General features: G+C 39.5%; 1 protein-coding gene across 1 annotated transcript in view; it reads right to left on the bottom strand.

Moving 5' to 3' along the window:
* Positions 1 to 25,164, bottom strand: part of LRPAP1 (LDL receptor related protein associated protein 1) — a 41,255-nt gene that overhangs the window by 9,842 nt on the left and 6,249 nt on the right. The window contains exons 2-5 of the mRNA XM_051964993.1: positions 17,549 to 17,693; positions 7,741 to 7,865; positions 6,031 to 6,151; positions 1,356 to 1,514 (exon numbers count right to left, since the gene is read on the bottom strand). Coding sequence (XP_051820953.1) covers positions 1,356 to 1,514; positions 6,031 to 6,151; positions 7,741 to 7,865; positions 17,549 to 17,693 — 550 coding nt within the window. The remainder of the gene's footprint in view (positions 1 to 1,355; positions 1,515 to 6,030; positions 6,152 to 7,740; positions 7,866 to 17,548; positions 17,694 to 25,164) is intronic.

The raw sequence follows: 25,164 nt of genomic DNA, 5'->3' as shown, positions 1-25,164 counted from the left end.
ACAGAGAGACCAAAAGGTCAAGGACATCAAGGAATCAATGAAAAACAAAACAAAACAAAACATGTGAAGGCAGACAGCCCAGCAGTACTAGATTTCAAGCCATATTACATAATGATCATCATCGAAGGAATCTGGTACTGGTTAAGAAATACAGTGGTGGGTCAGTGGAAGAGATTAGGAACACAATACAGAGTAATAAATGACCATAGTCACCTAGCATTTGATAAATGTAAAGAGTCAAGCTCATGGGGAAAAAAAAAAAAAACTTGCCATATGATAAACAACAGAGACAATGATGTGATTCAACCATCCTAGAGAACAATTTGGAATTATGTTCAAAGGTCTATAAAACTGTACCTCTTGTTTGATTCAGCAATACCACTATAAGGACCCAAAGAGATCAAAGGAAAGGGAAAAGGACCTATATTTATAAAGATGTTTAGAGCAACCTTTTCTATGGGGGCAAATAAATGGAAATTAACGAAATAAATTCAGTAAGAGCAGCCCGGTAACAGGGATCATTTGTGAAAGACTTAGCCACTCTATGATAACTAGCACTATTTCATACTTTTAATAAATTGTTACTGAGTGACTGAGTGATATACAAGTGCAGAAAAGTTGGGATCTACATTGGTTGAGAGAGAACCATAATGATAAAATCAAAGATCCTTGATTCACTTCCTTAGTACTTTGTTAAATATTTTACATAATTTTCTTTTCTTACCCTCAGGATAGTCCTATATGGTATATTATTAAGGAAACTAGAGCTACAAGAAGTTGACTTGCAGAAGATCACAAAGCTAGTAAATATGAGAGGCAGAATTCAACCCAGGTCTCCTAAGTCGTGCTTCCCACTACATCTCACAAAATGCATTCCACCTAAAGCAAAAATTTTCTCAATCCATAAAGAAAATCTTGTTGCATCGACAATTCATCATTCAAAATTCATTAGGCAGCTTCTGTAAGCCCATTACCGAACCAGGCACACTGAGGTATAAATAATAAAAGGCATAACCCTTGCTCTGGGAGAGATTAAAATCTAGGCAGACAGTGCATATCTAGAAACAGCTCTAAAAACACCATGAAACAATTTATGACAAATCTAAGTGACGTGGGAGCTCTGAGAGAGCCAAGCTAATGAGGTTATATTTAAAATGGGGAAAAACGCTTCAGCTATGCTCTGTACCCTCGGCCTCTAGCCTGGTGCCCCAAATAGAAGGCACTGCACAGTGGCTTGGTAGTTGGTGAAGATAACTGTGAATCAGTATTATACTGATCATTTTAACCTTGTCTGACTCAGTACTTGTAGATGTCATCGCCGTCAGTTTTTGAGCTGAAACCCCAAGGAAGCTCACCGCTGTCTGCATCGTAACCCTGGTGACTGACTTTCCGTAAGCGGTCGAAGCCCTGGTTGATGCTCCGGAGTTTGTCTTTCAGCTCCGTGTGCCTGCTGTGGAGGACGTCTTCTTTGATGGGGTTCCCATCCAACGGGCTGATGACATTTTTGTGGCTCTCTGTTGAAAAAACAGTAAAACAACAACTGACTTGGTACCTTCTCAACGAGGGCTTTGTGAGGGGAACAGGAGGGGAATGCGCCCGCGCCCCTCCCTCCCACAGCAGCCAAAGCTCAACAGGTGCTGAGTCTCTAACAGTCATTAATGTCAGAGAGGTAGGAGTCAGACTTTGATCTTCCGAGTCCTGAGCTTTACCTTTTATGCCATGCTAGAAAATCAAAACAAAAATGAAATAGAATGTTCTCCCAGAACTTTTCTCATTTTACAGAAAAGTTAAAACCTATTTCCCAATCCACTGTTCAATTGCCCCACACATAGTGGAACTTCACATTTACTCTGTAACAATCCTTTTCGTGATGGCTAAAATAAAACCATCTTTCCTAAAGGATGTTAATTTCTCCTTTGACAATTTTTAAAAACAAGCTTGTTTTGTTTCATATTCTCCACATAATGGCTTAAGAGTAGGATATCCACCTTAAAATAAACTGTGATGAAAACTACACTTTCACAGAAACAAATGTCTGCAATGCTACGTATAACCTGATGGTTAACTTTTATTTCAAACTGCCCCCAAATTCCTGCTTCATCCCTGCTCATCAAGCTAACCTTCTGTCACTTTGCCAGTGTCTACAATCTGCTCCATTTGGCAGTTTGTGAGAATGGAGGAACACAGATCTGTCACTTTGGATAGGTCATGTGTCTAATAATAGAGTCTGGTAACATATAAAATCATGCTGGTCTAAATAGCTGAAAAAAATCTGCAATTTTCCACTTTGGTGAAGGAGACGTACGACCTGTTAAAGATTACTAATTACTAACTCTAACTCTAACGTATCAAAAAAAAACAAAAAACAAACAAAAAAACCCCCCACCATCTAATCTGAGGGAAAGAAAAGCAGACTAGGAGTTAGGAGGCCTGAATTCCAGTTCTAGCTATATTGATTCAATTCAGCAAACACTAAAAACCCATAATGGGTAAGGTGTTTTATTCAGCAAGATACAAAGCTGGAGATGAGGCCATCCTTGTTCTCAAGGAATTTGTAATCTATGAGGGGAGTTAGGGCGTGTGCACACACAACATAAAGCAGAGTGTGATACAGGCAAGGGAGACAAAGAAAACTGGAAAAGGAAGCTGCAATTTCTGTGCATTTCATGGAGGAGATCCATTGAGTAGGGCTCGCTCTGAGGAAGGGTGGGCAGGCTGAAGTCTCAGGAAACAAGGATTGGCTGCAATGTCCACAGCAAGAAAGAGAGCTGAGGGAAGGAAAGCTTGGTTCAAACCAGGCTGTGGAGGCCCTAACATGCCAGGCTAAGGGCTTTGTATCCTGTCTCACAGGCAATAAGGAAACAGTACAGAGGAATATTCATGGTCAGACCATACATAAGGAGAATGAATTCACTGAGAGAAGAGTGGATTAGGAAGGGAGAGATGCTCCAGGCAGGAAGGCTACCTGGGAACTATTACAATATTCCGGGAAAGAGGTAATGAGGACCTGGACTGAGGACCTGGTGGTGTGGAGAGGAGGGCAAGGACAATAATCAGAATAAACATTTAAAGTTTGCAAAGCCCTTTACATGGATCTACTCATCTAACTCTTAAAACAACCTTGTGTACTGTTATCTTCATTTTACAAATGAGCAAATGGAGACACACTGAGAGATTAGATTAGATTTGAAGGCAGGATTCTCAGCTCCAAGTTCATTTCTCTTTCTGTTCCATCATTTTGCCCTCATCCAGGTGTGAGGGAGCCAATGGAGGAGCCACCAAGGGGATGTGGCCCTGGAGGTGGGGAGAGTGGTAGGCAAGGGAGCCCGAGGTCCTTGGTGATATGATACCAGCTACTTTGGGAAAGTTAAGTGGATGGAAGGAAGAATATCCAGGCAGAGAGGCTGGTCAACAAGGTTCCAAGCTAAAAAAAGGTCAAGAGGATGGAAGCCAAGACGAGATCTGGGGCCATGAAGAGAGACTTCTTAGCGTTGGGAGACCAAATGCTGAGGTGGCAGCAGCACTGGTGTGGACAGCCTTTCCAAAGGTTAAGAGGAAAAGACAAATGGACTCTAAGTGCAGGACTTCAAAGGATAGGCAAAAATCCAACAGGTCAAGAGAAAGGAGATCCCAGACAGAGAGAGACCAAAACATCAGAGAGGGGCAGCTTGGCTGAGGGGCACAGAGCGTGGCAGCTCACCACAGGTGGCCAATTGGCCCGGTGCCGTGAATGCCAAGCAAAAGCTTTGATCCTATTCAGGAGGCGGGGGGGGAGCCACTAAAGATTTTGCAGAGTTAAATGAACTTTTTTTTTTTTTTTTTAAAGAAAGGGGAGAGACAAGTGTATTTATAGGCAGACAGAAAGGAGCAAGGAGGAAGACTGAAGATATGGATGACCGATGGAGTGTCCAAAGGAGCAAGGCACCAGAGGAATGGGATCAGGGTCACCATGAAAGGGGCCAGCCTCAGTAAGCAAGACCTTATTTTATCCATGAGGCCAGATACACAAAGCAGTGCTGTAGCTTGAAGGAGGAGAGAGGAAGTCAGGTGAGTGAATGTACATAAGTGGAATATGATTCCTACAGATGGGGAAACTGAGCCTTAAAAAAGCAAAATGATTTGCACAGGCAGAGAGCCAGTATGGTTGTGTTCTCCCCTTCATTCTCTTATACCCCGCCTCCTCCCCCCAATATACCTTTCATGTGGATAATGGACTCTCTGCTGCAAAGCCCTTCCTCAATATCTTCCCTACTGCCATGGCCCCTGACAGTCTGGCACTATCTGACCTTTCCAAGCTTTTCCTGATTCTTCCCACATATGCTCTATACTCTTTCCCCCTGCCAATATCTGCAATGTCCTCCTCCTCTACCTGTTGAATCTATCATTTAAATGTTCCCTCCTCAAGAAGCCCTTCTGATCCCCCCCCCCCCCAATCTCCATATGACTCCTGCATAGGAAACATTTTGTTTTGTACCTAATGGATTTATCATGTATTACAATAAACTTTTTATAGGTCAAAAATCTCCTTGTAAGGAAATAAGCTCCTCTAACTGAATGCAAACTCGAATTTAGCACTTAAGTTCTTCACAGTGTGGTGAGTGCCAGCCATCTTTGCAGACATATTTACCTTTTTCTTTTCCATGCCCTCTACATTTCAAGCAAAAGGATTTCCCTGCTGTCCCCTCAACCTCAGCCTTCCATGGCATCTGCACCTTATATGGTCTTTACCTTAACTCACAGCTCAATTCTCCTATCCCCTCCTGATCTCCTCCGTTGTTAGGAGCAGCTTCTTCTTCCAACTATCTTCTTCTATCCCACTGCCTTGTACATGACAGGAATTAGATAAATGCTGGCTGAATTTAACTGGATCACTTATATGTAAAAATATACTCCCATGTAGACCGTACATTCCTTGAGGGCAGTGACTTTGTTGTTGTTGCCCGAGTACCCCCGCAGCAACTAGCAAAGCCCGTCCCAAGGACTTAGTTATTCTCTCTGGCTGGATGATTTCTAGATTGCTCTAACCAGCCCTGGTTTCTCTGCTGAGAGCCAGCTGCCCTGTGGACATGTCAGAGTGGAGGTCCTGGAAACATTTCAACTAAAACAAAACTCAAGTCCTTTCCCTCCAGCCCTCCCTGCTCCTCCGCAGAGCCCAACACCACCTCACAGGCACCCAGGCCTGGGGCTGGATGTCCTTGGTCTGTCCCCAGCCATGCTCTTTACATGGCTTGATCATGAAAATGTGAGCTTCCTGAGGGTAGGGTCAATTTTTGCCTGACTTCGTACCCTCAGCATTTAACACACTTTCAAAAATGCCTGCTGACTGGTTAGCAAATGAATGAATGACTGAGGACAAAGACCATGTTTTATCTAAAATCTTCTAGTTCCCTCAAATAGTTCCTTATATACTGTGGGTGCTTAAATAAACATTTATCGAAATCCATGATATCCTGGATTCAAGTACATATAATTGTGATGATTGCATTAGCACTCTGGATACCTTAGAATCAGTCAGAGTCAGGATAAGCAAAAGTCCTTAGTCTTTATTCTTGGTCTTTAGGGGTAGGATTGAATTGGATGGAAGTAGAATCTTCCTTCTTCACCTCCCGCCCAGAGAATGACCCTGGCTAGTCTTACTCCACCCCCTAGTCCCTCCTACAATTCTCTGTATACACCAATTATCGAGCCAGCACAGGATAGTGGGAAGGGCCATTCCCCAAGCATATGCCCATAGAGTATTGTCCAATCGGTAATTAGCCTTAAGTGCTTGAACTGACTTCAGTGCAACAACTCAAGAGTTTCAGCCCTCTACATATAATAATTTAAAAAAAAAAAAAAAAAACAGCCACCAAAATATGTCCATGGTGGAAACCCCACACAATTACTTATACCATATTTTCTTTCTATAGTCAGCAAAGGTTCAGGCATTAAAATGTCAGGCTTACTGTAATACTTAAGAAGTTAATAGAACACTGTTTGGAAAACAAAGATGTTTTTTGTTTATGAATATTTCAGCATTATCAGGAGTACCTTCTGTTCTGCTCACAGTTTCTAAAAGGACGTTATATTCATGGACTTTTTCTTTATGATGTTTAAATTCCCGCCACAGTTTATCTAACTCCTCACTGGAAAATTTCCCAGAGGTTTTAGCCTGAGGAGAAAAAGGAAAACAGAGAAATTCAAGTTACAAGATTAAATTTTGTTCACATAAGCAATAATATTTACATTTATATAGTTCTTTTCTCAGAACTACCCAGTACTTAGGACTAAGAAATGGAAGGAAAAATAGAGATCATATAATTTTAATCTGTATAATTAGTGATCTAGAGTATTCTTTCATATGGTTATTAGTTTGAGTTTCTTCTTTTGAAAATGTTTCTATCTTTTGGTGATAATTTTTAGTGTTATGTATTTGTGTCAGTTCCCTCAGTATCTTTATCTTCTTCTACATCAGACTTTTATTACATATTTGCTGTGAAGATTTTCCATTAATCTGCTTTTCTAACTTCTAGGGACATTGATTTTCTTCATGCAAAAAAAAAAAAAAAAAAAAAAAAAGTCTTTTCACTTTATGTAACCATACTTTACTTGATTCCCTGAACATCTTCTTGCTGCATTGCTGTCTTTCTGAAACATTTTTCTTCACAAAGCCATCATTTCTGAACTCATTTAAAAAACAGGAGGAAAGGTAGAAATTGCATACAATAAACTTCCTTAATGCAGGGTCTGTACCCAGTAGATCAAAAATTAAAGACGCAGTGGGGAAAGTAGAAAGGATACTATATTTGCAAGCATAGGATTTGGGTTCAAATCCTGATTCTGCTAATGACTAAGTCATATGATCCTGGGAAAATTACAAGATGTTGCCTCAATAACTTCCTGATTCTTTAACTCAGAGACTTCACTGCATCAGTATCCAAACCACACACTTGCTGTTTCATCTTAAGATGTTTCCTAGAAACTTATATGTAAATGTGAGGAATTGTATCATAAATAATAAAAATGATGTACACCCCCAAATATATAGTTTATATTAGTAATTCTAATGACAAAGAACATGGGGCAGGCCCCATGTCATAACAACTATGCGTATGTGTGTGTCATTAAAATGTGAGCTCCCTGAGGGTAGAGTCAATTTTTGCCTGACTTTGTACCTTCAGGTTAATGTGATAATATTAAAGTACCTCTGCACATGATTAATCTTCAAAAGAGGAGTTGATATGATACATCTAAGACAAATCCAGCTCTTAAGCCAGGAAGGCTAAAATGCTATCTGCCATACCCCCTCCTGGAGAAGAAAGATGGAGCAGAATACTCATAGCAAATAAATAAATAATTATAAATAAATGATTCACCATTCTCATTTAAGAAACATCTGAATTTTCTGTAACTGTTTTTCATTATGCTTTTAGATAGAGGATGTATTCCTCAATTTTATTGTGGAATAATGAGGGAAACAAGGCAATGTAAATAAACTGGAAACTATGTGTTTTTTCCCCACACAAGAAATACCTTTCTTGATCTGGTATTTAGAGCTGAAAGGCCCTTAGAGAAGGTCATGTTCCTTCTTTGCTCAATATGAACAAGAGGAAAGGTGCACATAAACAACACTAACTACCTCATTTTATAGATGAGAGAACTGAGTCCAAGGAGGTGAGGTGGCCCAGAATAAGCACTTCATAAATGCTTGGAGGTTACATGACAGTACGTGGTACAAGTACAAACAAAACTAAACTTTACCTTATTCCATAATTTTTCTAGTCTTGGATCATCCAGCACATCATTTTCTGTGCCATCATTGATGTAATTGGTATTTATCAGCTGAGCATCCTTCTTCCCATCTAGTCCATATTTAGCCAAAATGACTAAAGAAGAGAATTTTTATTGATTAAATAATATTTTGCATACATTAAAAAAAATCTTAAAAGAGATTTAAAACTAGCTCATTTGCAAGAGTCCTGTGTCTTAGCAAATAGTGACAAGACCAGCAGGTCCCCCTGCCATAGTTTACAAAGCATTGTACTTAAAACATTGAGATGTGAAGAGTGAATCAAGTGGATCAATCCTCGCCCCCAACTTATAGAGGGAAACTGAGGCTCCCAGAGGTACAGTGATCTGTCCAGGGCCAGACAATGGCATGTTTGGGTTAAACAGGAACAAAGCTAGAAAACTGAGACACAAGATAGCTAGGGGTAGACAGGGAGAGCTGAGCTATTTTGGACAAAACACTAGATTTGGAGGCCGGTGTCATCACTGCTGAATGCTGCCACATGTCCCTGAACAGGTCACATTGGCTCAGTGAGCCTGTCTTTTTGTCCATAAAACAAGGCTTCAGAGACAGCTGATGTTAGTTAACAAGAGCTGCCATTTACACTGGACTTGAAGGACCGTAGGATGCGGTCTATCTCCTCTCTTGTAGGAGGCGATGTTCACCACTGTGGGAGGGGCTACAACGATCCTTTTGGTATAGATGGGGAAATGTGTGTCTCAGAGAGGGTCACCCAGCTTGTTAAGAGTTTGAGCCTGGGTTCCAACTCTAGATCTGGCCCTCTGTCCACTGTGTCATCCATTGTCTATCTAACAAGGTAAACTCCTTCATTTTACAGATAAAGAAACAGTCCCAAAAAGGTTTGCTCTCTCCTGCAAGCCACCTCATCTAGCTCCAGACTTTTTACACGTAGGTTCCTTCCCATACTCTGTGTTTCTTACTCTTTACTGCATCCACCATTCTGTCTCTGGTGGTTATTTTTAATATAATATATAAAGTATTATTATATAGTGTACATATATAATATAAAGTATGTTTTTATATAGTATAAAAGTATATATTATAAAGTATAGACTAAATTAATATTTAAAAAATAAATATTTTCAAATACATGTAAAGATAGTTTTCATTTTAATTTTTATAAGATTTTGTGTTGCAAAATTTTCTCCCTCGCTCCCTTACCACTCTCCTCCCTAAGACAGAAAGAAATGTGATATAGTTTAATATATGCAATCCTTCTAAACAAATTTCCACATTTGTCATGTTATGCAAAAAAAAAAAAAAAAAATCAGACCAAAAAAGGGGAAAAAAAAATCACAAGAAAGAAAAACAAAAAAAGATGAAAATACTATGTTGTGATCCACAGTCTCCATAGCTCTCTCTTTGAATGCGGATGACATTTTCCGTCACAAGTCTAATGTAATTGCCTTGGATCATCTCATTGTTGTTGAAAAGAGCCAAGTCCATCACAACTGATCATTGTGTTACTGTTACTTATTCTTGCTGTTACTGTGTACAATGAACAACACACTTCACTCAGCATCAGTTCACGTAAATCTCTCCAGGCCTTTCTGAAATCAGCCTGCTGATCATTTCTTATAGAATCATGACTTAGCCAGCCATTCCCCAGCTGATGAGTAGCCACTCAGTTTCCAGTTCCTGATCCTTTTCCCTCTTACATGATCTCTTTGGGATATAAACCTAGTAGATCAAAGGATATGCACAGTTTGATAGCCTTTTGGGCCCAATTCCAAGTTGCTCTCCAGAATGATTGGATCATTCACAATTCCACCGACAATGTATCAGTGTTCCACTTTTCCTATAGCCCCTCCAACATTTGTCATTATCTTTTTTTGTCATCTTAGCCAATCTGAGAGATGTGAAGTGGTACCTCTGAGTTGTCTTAATTTGCATTTCTCTAATCAATAGTAATTTAGAGTAATTTTTCCATGACTAAAAATGGTTTCAATTTCTTCATCTAAAAATTATCTTTTCATATCCTTTGACCATTTATCAACTGAGGCATGCCTTATATTCTTAGAAATTTGAGTCAGTCTTTTATATGTTTTAGAAATGATGGCCCTGGTGTTTTTCTATCAGCTGTCTTGTCTACAATCAAGGCTGACCCCCCCCCCCAACCCCCACATCTTAGCTTTAGCTTCCTTTCAGGGTCAGATAATTATCTCCCACCCCCACTGGGGCCAGGCCCTGCCCTTATCAAATCAGTATGTTTCTTTCATAGATGACCCTGTGCTGAGAAAGAAGATGGAATCTTAGAGGATAGAAAAGCAGGCTCTGAGGGCAAGATGCCCTAGGCTCCCATAATGGCTGGGTGCCCCATGGCAGTTAGAACTCTTGTAACATATGGCCATGTTCTCTATTGATAGAGGAAATGTCCTCTGGAGGGCAGGGCTTACTTCCCCTTTGTCTTTGTATCCTCAGGACTGAAAGCAGTTCTGAGCACACAGTAGTACTTTAATATTCTCTTGGTGATTGATTCTATCATTACTCCCAGTTCTTTTCAGACTTTACACAGGCTAAGTCTAATACTTTTCCACACTAAGAAAACTTGCCAAATCAACCCATAAATGTTTATTAGATGCTTCCTAGATTCAGAGAACTATGTTTAAGTTCTGGGAGAGATACTGAAGATAAAAAAATTAGCTTGCAGTCTGGTAGGGGCTAAGATACAAACATAGGCCACTCTAATACATGTTACTAGGCAAATACATTAAAGATGTGCAAAATATTAAGTGGGGCCCAAGGAGAAGATTGTTAACAATCAGAGTGATCAGGAAAAGCTTCACAGAGGAGGCAGCATTTAAGTGTGGATAGGAGATGTCTGTGGGCATTTAAAGATACCTGATTTCTACCTTGCTTGCTTTCCAAAATGGGATTTATATATGTATAAAATTATAAAGCTTAAAAAAATCAAAAGATGAGATAAATAGCTGCCAAATTGTTAATTACTGTGGGGAAAGGAGGGAAGAGAAGAGAGCTGAATCTACAGCTGAGCTTCCTGAAGGCTCAGGGAACTTGTCTGATTAGTCAGTTCTCATGTGCCTCACAAAAGGAAGCAGACCCATTCAGGTGGATAAGCTTTCAGAATACACGCTGAATTCTAGGAGAAAGGCATTACTTGGGCCATTACATGAGCCGCAACTCTGCCTATTCCAATTCTTCTCTTCCTTCAAGGCCCAGCCCGGATATAGATCCTTACATTTCCAATTCTCCCAGCTCTGAGAGATTGCCTTCCACTGCCTTCCACAACCTCACTTCCTTCTCTGCTTGGAACCTTTCAGGGACTTGTGACATACTAGCTCAGCCATTTGTATTTCAACTCCCCTAGAAGATGATGGAAACCTTGAGGATAGGAGCTGTGTTGTTTTTCATCTTCACAGGTCTAACAAGTAAGCACTACATGCACAGCAGGTATTAATAAAGGTTGAATTGACTACAAGATGTTGGCTAACATAAGCTAGTTTGCAAATGATATAGAAACATTTGTCAGATGTGCATTTTAAAATATTAAAATAAAATACACTAAAAATTAAATTAAAATCCATTTTAAAATGTACCATTATCAGAGCTTAAGGCTGTTAGAACACTGAAATTAGATGCTCAGAATTCAGTGGGCATGTGGCACATTCCCATGATCTAATTTAACAGAGAACATAGAGGAACGTACAGTTAATATGTCCATTAGGCTACTTTCCAAACTCAGTGTCCCCAGTGAGCTTTTGACAAGGGCTGGATTGTAGTCAATTAATGGTTGAATTAGCTGAGGGGTATCCAAAGAGCTGACATCCTGAGTTGTTGATTACAGAAAAATCCATGTGCTTCTCCTACCAGACATACGGGAGGGAATCAGGAAGGGCAGACATCCTATTGGGAACCTGACTTGTACTCTTTTGCACAGATGATGGTTTGGAAAGGTGCAGACCTGCCTGTGTTTAAGAAATATTTGTCTAAAAGAAGTCTTACAAATTCATTATATGTACTGTTATTTCTGTATCAAACTTAGCAGTATCTAAAAAATCCAAAGAAGGTAGAGGGCATGGGCAAAGACATGCCCAAGAACAAATGGGAATTTGTCCATGAGCTCATTATGTGGCTAGCAACTAGTGCTCTCTGGTAGGCAGGTATCCAATAAATGTTCTGAGAAAACCTGAATTGACTTGACTGGCCCCCGAGGGGAAGCAGGGGTATAGAGGTTTGGGGGAGGACAGTACTGTGCAAAGAACAGCAGGTCACTGTAGTTTAAAGGAATCAAAAGGTGGAAACAAAAGGGGGCAACAGAAGGTCAAAGGAGAAGCGGTGGGCAGATTGCCTTGGTTTTGTAAAATGGCCTCAAATAGCTTAATTTCTTAGGATTAAAAGTTTAAACAGAAACCTGGTGACTAATTTTCCATACTATGCTGCTGCTGCTACTGTTTAATTCTAAGACATCACTAGATTCATCCATCTCTCTTTTTTACATACACACAAATGGACAACTCTATAGGTCTAACTCTTTGTCATAAACTGGATAAGAGGTTCATCTGATTTCCCCTTTGTGGACCCTGGATCTCTTCTGAGAGTCACTGCAATGTTTCAGATCTCAATGGAACCAGCACAACATCTGCTACAAATGTGTGGAGAATGTGACCATCCAATAAACAGAGTGTGTTTATTTGTTGCCACCCTAAATGGCAAACATTCCAAAAGTCAATCAGCTAACAAGCATCTCTTAAACATCAACTATACAAGCTCCGAGATATGATATTCACACCGCTCCTGAGAGTGACAAGTGTGTCTGGGACCCAGGTCTGTTGACCCAAGGCTAGCACTCTTTCTACTACAAAGCATCACAAACAATAAACCCTTGCTGTCCTTACTCTTTTACTTCACTTTCACTTTCCAATCAACTGAGTTTAGTAATGGTACTTTCTTTTTCTCTTTAAGTATCCTTTTGCAAGGTAAGCCTCAGGTTACAATATTATCTAATGCATTTGGGCTGTAGAAGATGTTTATTATTACAGTATTGAAGAATTTAGAATTGTAAGGGATGCCAGAGATGGTCTGATCCTTGCTCCTCCTTTTATGGATATAGAAGCTGAGGTATGGCCAGTGTCCCACGGTCATAGCCAGCAAGTGACAAACTCAGATTCGATGCTGGGCCTTCCAGTGCCATGATTTCCACAACATGATGCTGCTCTGGATCACTCTCAATACCCTCATTATCTTCAATTCCCCCTCTAATCTGACCATAGATAAAACTTGGACTCACTGGCTGCCAGGGGTGAGTGGCGAGCAAGCCCTCTGCCAGCTCACTCCTCCTGAGCAGTGGTTCTCCAGAACATAAAGATTTTCAAATGGATAAAGGGGAAGCAAAACAGCTATTTCCTGCCCACCAGAAACATCCTGCTTTGCTTATAATTAGAGTGACTTGTTTTCAGTTTTGTTCATTTAATCTGTTGGCTCCCTTGTCCTTATTTCTACTTGGGCTGTTTTGTGGGCCTCCTTTATTGAGTATTTGAGCATGGTGGAAAAACAAGCTCAATAAAGCTGAATCTATTTCAAAACTACTGACAATAGGGAGTGTGGTAGACAATACAAATAATTAGGCATTTAATCAAAGTAAAATTGAGATTTTAATACCAGTAGACAAATACAGCTTCAGAGCCATTAGCTAGCTGTTACCAGAAGCATTAGCTAAGCTGGACGGCAGTAAATGGAATATTAGAAGGCTCTACCTTGTGTCCCCTGGAATAGATGAGACAAGAGAGGCATCCAAGGAGTGCAGGTCCCAAACACCACCTTCCATCACTCCCCAATATGTGTGTTCTACATTCCATCCAGACTGGCCTGTCACTGGAACATATTTACTCTTAGAGAAGGGTGGCACAAGGACACTGCACACAAATACATAGGATGTCTGAGAAGTCAAGACAGTGCTACAATGACTGAAGAAGGAATGAAGCTTCCTTGGGGAGGCACAGATGGTCTGGAAAATTTTCATTTGGTATTGGCCCTACCCCAGCACTTGCTCTGTATGTCTCTAATGCACTTATTATGTATCATCTATCTGTTGTGCTCCACTAGACTGTTAGCCTTACAGAATTCTGCCTACAGCTGACTCTTAACAGATGTTTACAGAATCAAATTTGTTGAACTGTATCAAAATAAACTCCTTTGAGAAGCCGCACTTTCTTAGTAGGCCAGCACATAGAACCTTGTAAAGTATCACGATACTATTAATGAAGAAAATGAACACAGAACTTTTTCTATCTGAAGAAAATGTCATTTTTAATGCATCTCCTTGGGAAATTAACCAGATGGAGTTTTCCATCTTCTAAAGGAAGCTTAAAAACTTTTTGTTAGTCAAAGGGCAGAAAATAGTTGGATATGTAAATGGTGTCAAAGAATAGGCTGTTATTTGCCTTGAAAATGGCTTAACCCCAATAATGAGCTCTTGGTTAGGGAGAGAGGATACTTCATGAAGATTACAAAGAAAAAGGATGGCTAGAGATTTGATCAAGATGAGTTTAAATTAGAAATGAAGGGCAAAAATGCCCAGAAAAGATTAAATATAATGTAGAAAACAATAGATGTGTCCAATAATTAACAGGATAAAAGAACTTTGAAGATCTGGATATTATACAAAATCAATCTGAGATTTTAAAATAAGACAAAAATGATTTTATAGGTCTTATCAAAATTTTATAGAAATATCTTGTGGCAATGGAAAAGTATGCTATATATCATTGGTTTCTAATCTCTTTTCTATGTCACAGACAATTCCTCTTCTTCCTCTGAGAATCTGTTGAAGTCTATGAAAATATTATCCTAAGAATATTTTAAAATGTGCAATTATAATGAACTAATTATGCTAAAATACAGTTTATCAAAAAATAAAAACAAAAAATTTCAGATCTCAGGTTAAGAATGTTTGGCTACTGAGAAAAGGTTTTCCAAAGGCACTTAATATAATTTCATTGTTTTCTTGTGTATGAGGCACAGAAGCTGGATGACAGTAGAGGGAAGCCAGGGAGTAGAAAACACAGTGGACATGCAGGAAGCAGACCTCAGTGTGAATCTTAGTTCTTATACTTTGGGGCTCTCTAAGCGTGGACAATCATTTTACTTCTGAACACCAGTTTCCTTCTCTACAAGGTGAAGATTAAACTTGTACTATCTTCCTCCAAGACTCTTGGGAATAAAGTAGTTTATAAGCCATAAAAGCCTTATTATGAACCTCAGTAATCACTGCTACAGTTGAGTGGATGTCTTGCTGTGTGACCAATCCCAAAGTGCTGATGAGCATTTGGCATTAACTTGGAAGGGGATCTCTGGCAGCATAGTATAAAGCTCCCCTTGGCCCTGTTCTGTTACTTCTCTAACTTGAATTCATAGATAACGTGCTTATCTACTGTTCACAAATAATAAGTAAACAAAGGATCAGGATCTTATAAAATCCTTATTCAAGATGGATGCGTTTAATGATCAAATTTTATAAATGTGATGTCCTGAACTCATGTTAAAAAGCAAATGTGCAGTAGAAGATGGAGGGGAATCATAGCCTAACATTCTCTGATTCATAATCATCATCAATTTTAAGGTTTTATAAACGATGACTTCATGGTTCTGCACAATACTCCTGAGGTGGGCACTGCATCCCAGCCAAAGCTGTAGGTAGATGTGCCCCCACAGGGGAGGGAAGGACAGTTTTTCTTTTTGGTCATGTTCCCTTTACAGCTTCTTCTATGAGGAGACGTTTCTTTACAAGAGTGCCCCCTAAGAGTTCAAAAAGCCAGTCCTCTGACACTCCCTCGGCCCCCCCCCCCCAATTACAATAAGGAGATGTTGGGTCATCTCACAAAGTCTGACGCACATCTGTGGGCAAGGGGCCAGACTGCAAAATGAGCTCCACTGCAAGTGCCAAGGACAGAAAGGCAGGGGGCTCCCCTTATTGCCTAGGTGACCTTTAATATAAATTCACCTAAAATAGAGAGCACTCTAAAATAATATTCATGAAATAAATAAAATCTGCTTATACAAACATGCATTAACTTTAAAACATGCTAACTTGAAAAGAAACTCAAGGTAACACAATATGGCCAAGAAAGGGGTGGTAACATGGTTTGCTATGTAGCCTATGTAAGCCGCTTACAAATCATTTTCTTTTTAACCCCACTTAACAAAAGTAAAAACAGAATCGCAGAAAGTGAGTTTTGGAATAGCTACCTGAGATAATCTAGTTCAGCCTCCTGCTCCATGCAGGGATCCTCTCTATAGCATCCCAGATGGCCTGCCTGCTGAAATACCTCCAATGACAGGAATTTCAGTACCTGATAAGCCAACCCAGATAAGCCAAATCCAGATGTAAGTTAAATATATATTTATATAAGTACACACACACACACACACACACACACACACACACACACACACACACACACACATTCCAAGAGATAATATCTTTTTTATAAATTAGCTGAAACCTGACTTTTGAACTTTTACCTACTGGGCCTAAACAACTTGTGCTTGTAACTGTTTAACAAAAGGCTGTTTAAAAAAAAAAAAAAAGAAAAAGAAAAAAAAAGACCTATATAGCACATTTTAAAATTTAATTGTGTTATTAACATTTTCAAATCTAGACAACAAAAAATGCAATAAATCAAACTCCAATTTGTAACTGTTTGAAGATTTCTAGAGTGTAAATGAAAATCAGCTCTTATAAAGAGGTTCAAGTTGGCTCTGGCCCACTCATCTTCCTTCTCACCCAAAGAATAACTATACCCTCATTTCTGAATGATAGTATTTTTTGAAAATGACCAAACCTTCTCTTCTCTGAATTAATCATTTATATATGATTGGATCCAATCATTCTGGAGAACAATTCGGAACTATTCCCAAAGAGCTGTCAAACTGTGCATACCTTTTGAGCAGTGTCTCTACTGAGCCTGTATCCCAAAGAGAGCAAAAAAAAAAAAAAAAAAAAAAGGGACCCACATGTACAAAAATGTCTCTAGCTCTTTTTGTAGTGGCAAAGATCTGGAAATTGAGTGGATGCCGATCAAGTGGGGATTGGCTGAACAAGTTATGGTATATGAAAGCTATGAAATATTATTGTTCTATAAGAAATGATCATTGAATTCAGAGAGGCCTGGAGAGACTTATATGAACTGATGCTGAGTGAAGTAAGTTATACACAGCAACAACAAGATTATGTGATGATAAGATTTCTCCAGAGAGAGAACTATGGAGAAAGAATGTGGATTTCCTTCTTTTGGTATTTTTGCTTATAATCGGATTTTTCTTGTACAATGTGACAAATATGGAAATATGTTTTAAAAGAGTGCACATATTTAACCAATATCAGATTGCTTACTTTCTTGGAAAAGAGGGGAGATAAAGGAGGGAGGGAGAAAAATTTGAAACAAAAAAGTTTTGCAAAACATAATGTTGAAACTATACATGTAAACTGGAAAAATAAAACATTATTAAAAATAATTTAGCCTTAAATTGTTCTCCTATGACAAAATGCCCACAGCCCTGATTATCTTGCTCATCCCCTTCGAGTACAGGCTATCAATATTCTTTGGACACTGTGGTGCTCAGAAGTAAACACAACAGAAGTAAACATCTGACTAGGATGGAGAACAAGGAAATATTACTTCCTGTGGCCTGAACACTCTCTTTGTGGGAAGGTAGTCTAAAATGGTATCACTAGTATTTTTTGAATTATAAATAACAATCCAGCAAGATGTATGTTCCTTATAAGAAACCCCTTTATACCATTGAAATTGCGGATCAGCTTTGCTTCTTTTTCTCCATCATCATCTAATCCTTCAGCCTTCATTTTTTTCCAGTTGAGTTCATCCTTTTCTTGCATCTTCAGATCAACATTGAGTTCTGACATTTTTATAGGAGAAAAATGAAGCTGAGAAATGAGAACACAGAAAGATTTGATAAGCAGCTGTAGTTTAACCAATATATTTGGTGCATAATATATTTGGCACTATTGCTAAACTATGCTAGCTTGGGAGAAAATTGATAGTGGATGAAATTTTATAACAGCTATTGAAAGATTAGAAGAAAAATATGAATTTACTGTCACAGACAATGCAATTCAAAAGTACCTAGACATTGTAGTGATTGAAACCAAACAAATATGTAATAGAAAATAAAATCAGGATATTAGAAAGGGTACAAGGTGAACAACTCTCCTCACATCCTAAACTAATAGTGTCAGAAGTTTACCCTCCACAGAGGATCTTGAAGCTCTCCCTAAAGTGATGGCTCTGTGTTTATACTCAGAAGTATGAGTGCCATATGGACAGTTTCTCTCCTACACATTGTATAATTCTGTTGACTACAGAAGAGAATTTAAATTGTTAATTGTCTCCACCACTATTAACTCATTACACATATGCTGATCTGGTTGCTGTATCAGGCATGTAGGAGGCAGGCTCTTTCTTGAATTTGATTCTAGAAATGGTGAAGAGGGAACAGTTCATGATCAGTGAATTAACTAGCATTTATTAAGCTTCTTCTATAGATCCAGTCTAACTGTGCTAAGCCCCAGAGATGCTGAGGATAAAAGACAGTTCCTGTTCTCAATGACAACCTGTAAACTATTATGTGCAGGCAGGGGATCTTCTCCAGGAAATGGAACCGAGATAAAAGGCTGGGATCCTCAGATTGGTTTTGTGTGCCCTTCAAAGGGCAGTGTGCTTCCTGCTCTGGGATAAGTCAACCAGCACACAGATGAGGATGAATTCCACTCCTTTCCATGACTCCTTCACAGCAGGAGGTCCTACAAGACAAGCAGCCCTTTTACCATTGGTATGGTTTCTCATACCTCACAGGCGCTTCCATGTGCTCCCAGAATGCATTGCAGGTGTGGCTTAGACATGATGTACTGAACCGTAACAAGAGTCACTCCTTCTCTGAGGTGACACTTGGCTTTGTACATCCACGGAAACTGTAAGCATGTGCTCAATGGATGAATGAGGGCCCAAGTGCGGAAGCCAGCCTAAGTCCAGAAGAGTTCAGCCTCTGGAGCCAAGGCCTGGCATTCAAATGCTGGCTTTGCTCTCTCTCACCCCTGAGGTCTTGGCCAAGTCACTGGCCTTGAGGTCTCAATTCCTCATCTCTAAGATGAGGGTCTTGTATTGCATGATCTCTGAGACAACTCCAAGTTCTAAATCTAGGGTTCCATGATAGTTCTTTTCATTCTGGGGAAGGGAGTCATTACTTCCTCTCCTCAAAACTCCTAATCTAGTCTTAAAAACCATATACTCTTTTGTGTTTATGCTCTGTTGTTCTCTAAAGTCATTCAAAGATCAATCATTATTATGGTCTCTAACTGAAATACAATAAAACCAAAATTAGGGGCAAGAGCAACTAGACTTCAAATTCCAGGTCTGCTATTTATTTGTTACACAAATCCCTCTTCTAGGCAAGCAAATCCCTCTCTTATTAACACATTATTAGTATATATAATATATTATTATATTATTATTATCACAAATGATAAAGGTGAAAATCAGGGCAATGAGGGTACAAAATGCTATGTAAAAAGGGCTGGATTGGAGTTGAAGATGATTTGGAGTTCAAATCTTAGATCTTCCCCTTATTTCTGTGAGACCCTCTGTAAGGCCTGTTTCCTGATCTGTAAAGAAGGGAGGATGGATAAGATGGGCTTCAAGGCCCTTTCTTCTCTAAATCTAAGATTCTTTAATCTTTTTGGGCCTCAATTTCTATAAAAACGTAAGGTTGGGATCTTTGAGTTTTAAATCCCAAGAGTCTATGAGAAGAGCAAAGTAAAGAAATGCTATATTTCATTCAATCACTGCTACAAGACCCGAAGACAGTATAAACCCATCAAATACTAAAATATAAGCTTATTAGTGGGCCTTATATTTATATTAATCACACAGAGTTTACAGGAAATAATCTAGTTGCAGCTTTCAAGGATCTTCTCCATTGCTGGAGACCATGGAGCCTCCTCGTCCAAAGGCTGCATGAATGAGATCAATGTGGCATCATTGGAACAGGCTGTTATTGTCTCCCTCTCCTTTGACAGTTAGACTACAGATGGAATACTGGAAGCACTAGGGAGCTTGATGGTCCTTGGAAGAAGCTCATTTAGCACAGCCACTGGTCAGTCCATCTCAGCTCTTTTTTGCTCATATCTCATATCAAGGCAAATGCTAATTCTCAGTGCAGCAATTTCTGCAAATGCTGAGCAGCACAGCTATATATAAAGCCCAAGATAACAATGTGACATTATGTTTGTGCACATGAATACATTTTGGTGATTGCCAATCTAATCCTAAATCTGTGTTCTAAATAAACCCAAGCAGATAGAGAAAACATTTTTGTTTTGTTTTTAATCAAGAACTAAGATTTATCTTGGTTCCCTTTTGTCTGGAGTAACCAAGACTTCCTGCCTCTATTAACAATTTTCCTTGGATTTACCCACTTTGATCTTCCACATCCTGCTCCATCTGCAGAGGGACGTCTGCAAACGCCTCTGCAGAAGTAGGGAAAGCTGATACCTGACTGAATCAATGAATAAATATTTATTATCTACAATGCAGAAAGCACAGCTATGCACTATGAGGAATAAAAAGTAGCATAAGACAATTTCCTGTTCTTATGGTATTTAAAATCTAGCTGGAGAGATAAAATATATACAGCTGAAAAACACTAACACGATGAGGCAATAAATGACAACAAAGATGCATATCCTGCTGTTAAAAGTAACTGAGTCAGGCATCCTTTCCTGTGCTGATGACAAGGTTTCATTGCCAGACTTGAGGCAATCTTAAGAAGCCATTAGATCTCTTGGCCAGTTATTGTGAATAGCATCTAGCCCAGCCAACCTTGGTCAGCACTCCCCAACATTTAAATATTCAAGCTGAAATGATCCCAGTTGAAAGGCCAATTCATGTTGCTGACTATAGCCACATTTTAGTGTTCTCCTTCCCTCCTGAGAAATGGTGGGATTCAGTCCTTAGACAACTCACATGTTATAGGGGGAGAAACTTTACCCCTAGAAAGTTACACTCAAGCTCTAGAAAGAAAGGAGCTGGAGGATAAAATTGGCTCTTACCCTTTCTTACTCACTTCTTACCTCCTCCCACATACTTTGAGGCCTCAAATAAGTCACAGAAATGTTTTAAAGTTCAACCCAATGTTATTCCTTTCACAAACCTTTTCCCCTGCTCTCCCAGGTCCTTAACCATGTTTCTTTCTCACATGAGTTCTCAGTGTGTGCACTGTATTGTTCTAGTGCACATGCCACATGCTGTAGGGCCCGAGGGGAGGTGCCTGGGCTTCTGCCTTAGCCTTCTATATTCCTAAGGCTCAAAAGGACCATGTCTTCACAAAAAAATCTCATATACTCCCCAGTACTGCCCTGGGACTGCTTTAGGGGTGATGAATAAAGATTGATTGTTGACTTAAAGAAAATCTAATTATGTTTATATGGCTTTTTAGGATTATGGAACACTCACATCCATTTTTTAAATTTAATACTCAGGAACTCTGTGAGGGAGGCAGTGCAGGTTTTACTTCCATTTTATAGATAGGAGAACTGAGACAGAGAGAAAGTAACTAAGTGGAGGTTACTGAGGTAGTAAGGGTTGACGTTAGGTTTTAAACATTTGCCTCCAAATCTTGTAATCCTAAATTGTGCCAAACGGCTGTTTCATGACAAGTGCTAGGAGAGGAGTTCAGTGGGGAAAGAGATCACTTGTAGGCAGGCCCTTCAGGAGTGGTTTTGCTGGAGGAGGAAGCAGCTGGGTTGGACCTCAAAGGCATAGGATTTGTATAACACAGGGGCAAGCTAGGGAGGAAAATGCAACACAAGCTTGGGAAATGGGGAGTGGATCAAGTTGAATTCCACATAGCTGCCAAGTATGAAACCTATCTGATTACATCCTATAACGATTTTATAATTTGACTTTAGCCTATTTTCAGTCTGATTTGCAAAAATCTTGTTCCCTGATTGATAAGCAGATTTGTAATACTGAAGCCCAGTTTATTTCAATTTCCTGTTCTCATCCCGATTGCCCTAAGACTGGATTAAAAATACTGTTTAAAAAATTTTTTTTTATGATTAGTGTCTCTGTAATCAAATCATATCTTACCTGAGGTATTTTGTTTTATGAGTCATGGCCATGAGAAATGCAACCTGCAGTTCATCACACAGAATGTGAAGAAAAAGTGGTCAATGGCCATGGAGTTGGCAAACATTTACAAAAGCCATGCCCTGAGCTAGGGGTTAAGCCTTTAACATTACAGACTATCCCCTCAAGCTTCAAAGGCTTACTGTAGGAGCAACAGAGGTAGCAAAGGAATTTCAGTCTGGGTTTTTTCCTGACAGGCAATTGATGTTAGGGGCACCATAAAGGGAATAGGGGATAACTTGACTCTCCCTTTGGAACATAAGCATCTTTCTTTTGAACATTCTGGAGTTGGAAGAGACCGTGGCTGCAAAGTAATTCAATCAATAGACCAAAGAATGCCGTCTATGACATTTCCATAAATGGTCATGAGGCAATGAATGAGGCAAGATGATTCCACCCTGACTAGCGGTGCCTTTTTGCTTTAAATGCACATCAAGCCAAATTTGCCTCTTTGATAAGTGCTACTCTGGCCTCCCAGAGTCAAAAAGAACAAGACTGATCTCTAAAGATCAAGACTGACTCTCAAATGTGTAAACACAACTCTCGCAGCATCTCCACTTCTTCAGTCCCTTCTCCAGTCTTAGTTCTGTCTAGATCTTTGCCTCCCTTCCAACCAATGACTGCTCCATAGGTAGAATTACAGGACCAAGTCTCAATTCCATGATTTTACTATCAGTTAAATGGCGTGCTCTCTACTGCTGAAGTATCCAACCCAGAAGCCCTGTGAGACTTCCTAGAAAATTCTCCCTGCTCCTTCTTGAGCTTGTACTTCAGCTGCCCTGCTTTCCCGGCTGGGCTAACATGATCTCTTTTTTCTATCTTATTTCCTGCTGCTACGGTACTTCTAGCATTCTGTACTACAGCCATATTGCAATTGAATTGACTCAGGCTTATTTTTATTATTTGACCATTCTGCTTTGATTTTTCAACTGTGAGATGGAAATATAATGACATCCCTAGCAAATGAACAATTTCTGGGTAGCATCCTGGTCACTCTGCTCTGGACAGGCCCCCGGCCTTCCAGAGGCTGTGACCCTTGGGAGGGGAAGACATCAAACAGACTGATCTGAGCAAGGCACAGGGCAGGGGTGCTCTCATCTCCTGTTCCCGGAGGCTCTACTTCTCTGATTGTGGCACCCTTTACAGAAAGGGTGACTTTAAGAGACTTTAAGAGCCTTGCGCCATCCCAGTCTAATCTTTTCATTTTATGCATTGAGCCTCAGAAAATCCCCAAGTATATGTCCAGGGTCAAGAAATGAAACTTCTGGCTTCCTGGAGCCTCAGACAGTGGTTCTTTCATTACAGCATGCTACCACTCATTTCTTAGATTTAAAAAAAGGATAAACTTAACACTGCTTTTAAAAATCCTACTTTTGTTGTTTACCTCTCAGAAACTGTCATCTTTAACTTACCATAGTTCTCGGACAAAGACATTATTACAATAATTGCATTTTATCACTAAGAGCATAATGCAAAAGAAAAGTACACAAATGGTTAAAATTTAACTGTAGAGTAGTCATCTACTTTTTGTTACTTCTTATTAATTAGAAGTTAAAATGTTAGAAGTTAAAAGAGCTAGTTAATATAAATCAGATATGTAAAAAAGACTCTGTCAAACATTAAATATAAAGTAAAAGATCTATAACTTTTAGAATCAAATAGTAAGAGAAAAAAAAATGAACTTTTCCCTCCCCTTCCCTCACTTCAAATGATTTGTCAATAATTCTCTTTATCTCTCTGGGTCTCAGTTTCATCAAATTCAATCTGGAGATATCGCTAAAGTCTCTTTAAAGTTAAAGATGTTATAATACTCTAAGTGTTATCAGTATAATCCTGTAAAAACTTCAAAACACAATTTAAATCCATGGGAGGAGGGGAATAACTCCCTTATGAACCACAGATTCTGGATGAAAAATATATTTTCTTTACGATAGGATGAAGATGATGATGATGATGATGATTTAGAATTTATGTAACACTTTATGGCTTGCAAAATATTCTCATTTAATTCTCAAAACAATCCTAGGAGGTAGGTGCTATTATTATTCCCATTTTATAGATCAGGAAACTGAGGAAGAGCCAGATTTAAATGATTTGCCCCAGTTGTACTTAAGTAAAGATGAATGGTAAGCATCGCAGCTGCTGTTTGATTTGGCTTTGGCATCACAGTGAGTACTGCCTTAGCATCTACTTCACACTCCTAGAGGCACACAGCATTGTTGAATTCTAGAGTGGGAAGAGCATCAGAAATGGTACATGGCAATCTGCCATATACAAGTGACATTTATGGTCACTCTTTGGAGGTGAGTGGAAAGGCTTGGGCTGATGGAGGGTGCTGAGGTTTAGTCCAAGCCCCACCTTGCTGTGTGACCTGAGGCAAGTACCTGAATCTCTCTGGATCTCACACATCATCCTCCTCAGAATTGGCACTTTGAGGAAGGGATGACCTCTAAGTTTTTTCCAGCTCTTTTTATAATTATAAATTAATAATGAAAATTACAAGAATGGAAAAGTGTTTTTTCCTGGGTAACTCAAGAATTGTTTACAATTCATCAAAAAAAGACGTCCAGTGCTCTGGACTGTGCCTTCTCATGAAGGCCCTAAAATTCCTCTTAGTTCTGAAGATGAAGCTATAAGATGCCACCTCTTCCACGAAGCCTTCCTGGATTCTCAGGTCTCTCCAACCTCAGTTTTCTAATACCCTTATCTAGGGCAGATAGGGCAATCCAGGCAAAGTTGCTGTACTCTGAGGCAACAACTTCTCCCCTCACCCAAGTGGAGACAGCCCAAGAATCTGAAATCCAGAGCTCTGAGAACAGCAATGGAGAGGGGCCCTCCCAGCAGCGTCTGTAGGGGCTGCAGCCCAACTCCCACTAAAGGCTTAGCAATGGGCACAGGATCCCAAAGCAGAAATGAATATGGTTTTATGAGAAGAAACAACATATGAGAAGATAGATTTCCATGAGCTTTGCTGCATTCAAAGGATTCTGGGAACTTTCCAGCTATGTTGCAGTTAAAAATTCTGAAATATGTTCTTTCACCCCATTAAAACAGGAGCTCCCTGAGAGCAGGGACAGATTCTGCTTTTTTGTTTGAACCCAGCCTTCATCATGGTAGCAAATGCTTAACAAATGCTTTTTCATTTATTCAGAAAGTAGCAAATTAGTTATCTCTGTTTGTGTCCCATTCTTTTACGAAGGTATAAACTTGAAG

The sequence above is a fragment of the Antechinus flavipes genome, chromosome 6 (assembly GCF_016432865.1).
Source record: "Antechinus flavipes isolate AdamAnt ecotype Samford, QLD, Australia chromosome 6, AdamAnt_v2, whole genome shotgun sequence".
Lineage (NCBI taxonomy): Eukaryota > Metazoa > Chordata > Mammalia > Dasyuromorphia > Dasyuridae > Antechinus > Antechinus flavipes.
This window is presented reverse-complemented; position numbering and strand designations above follow the sequence as displayed.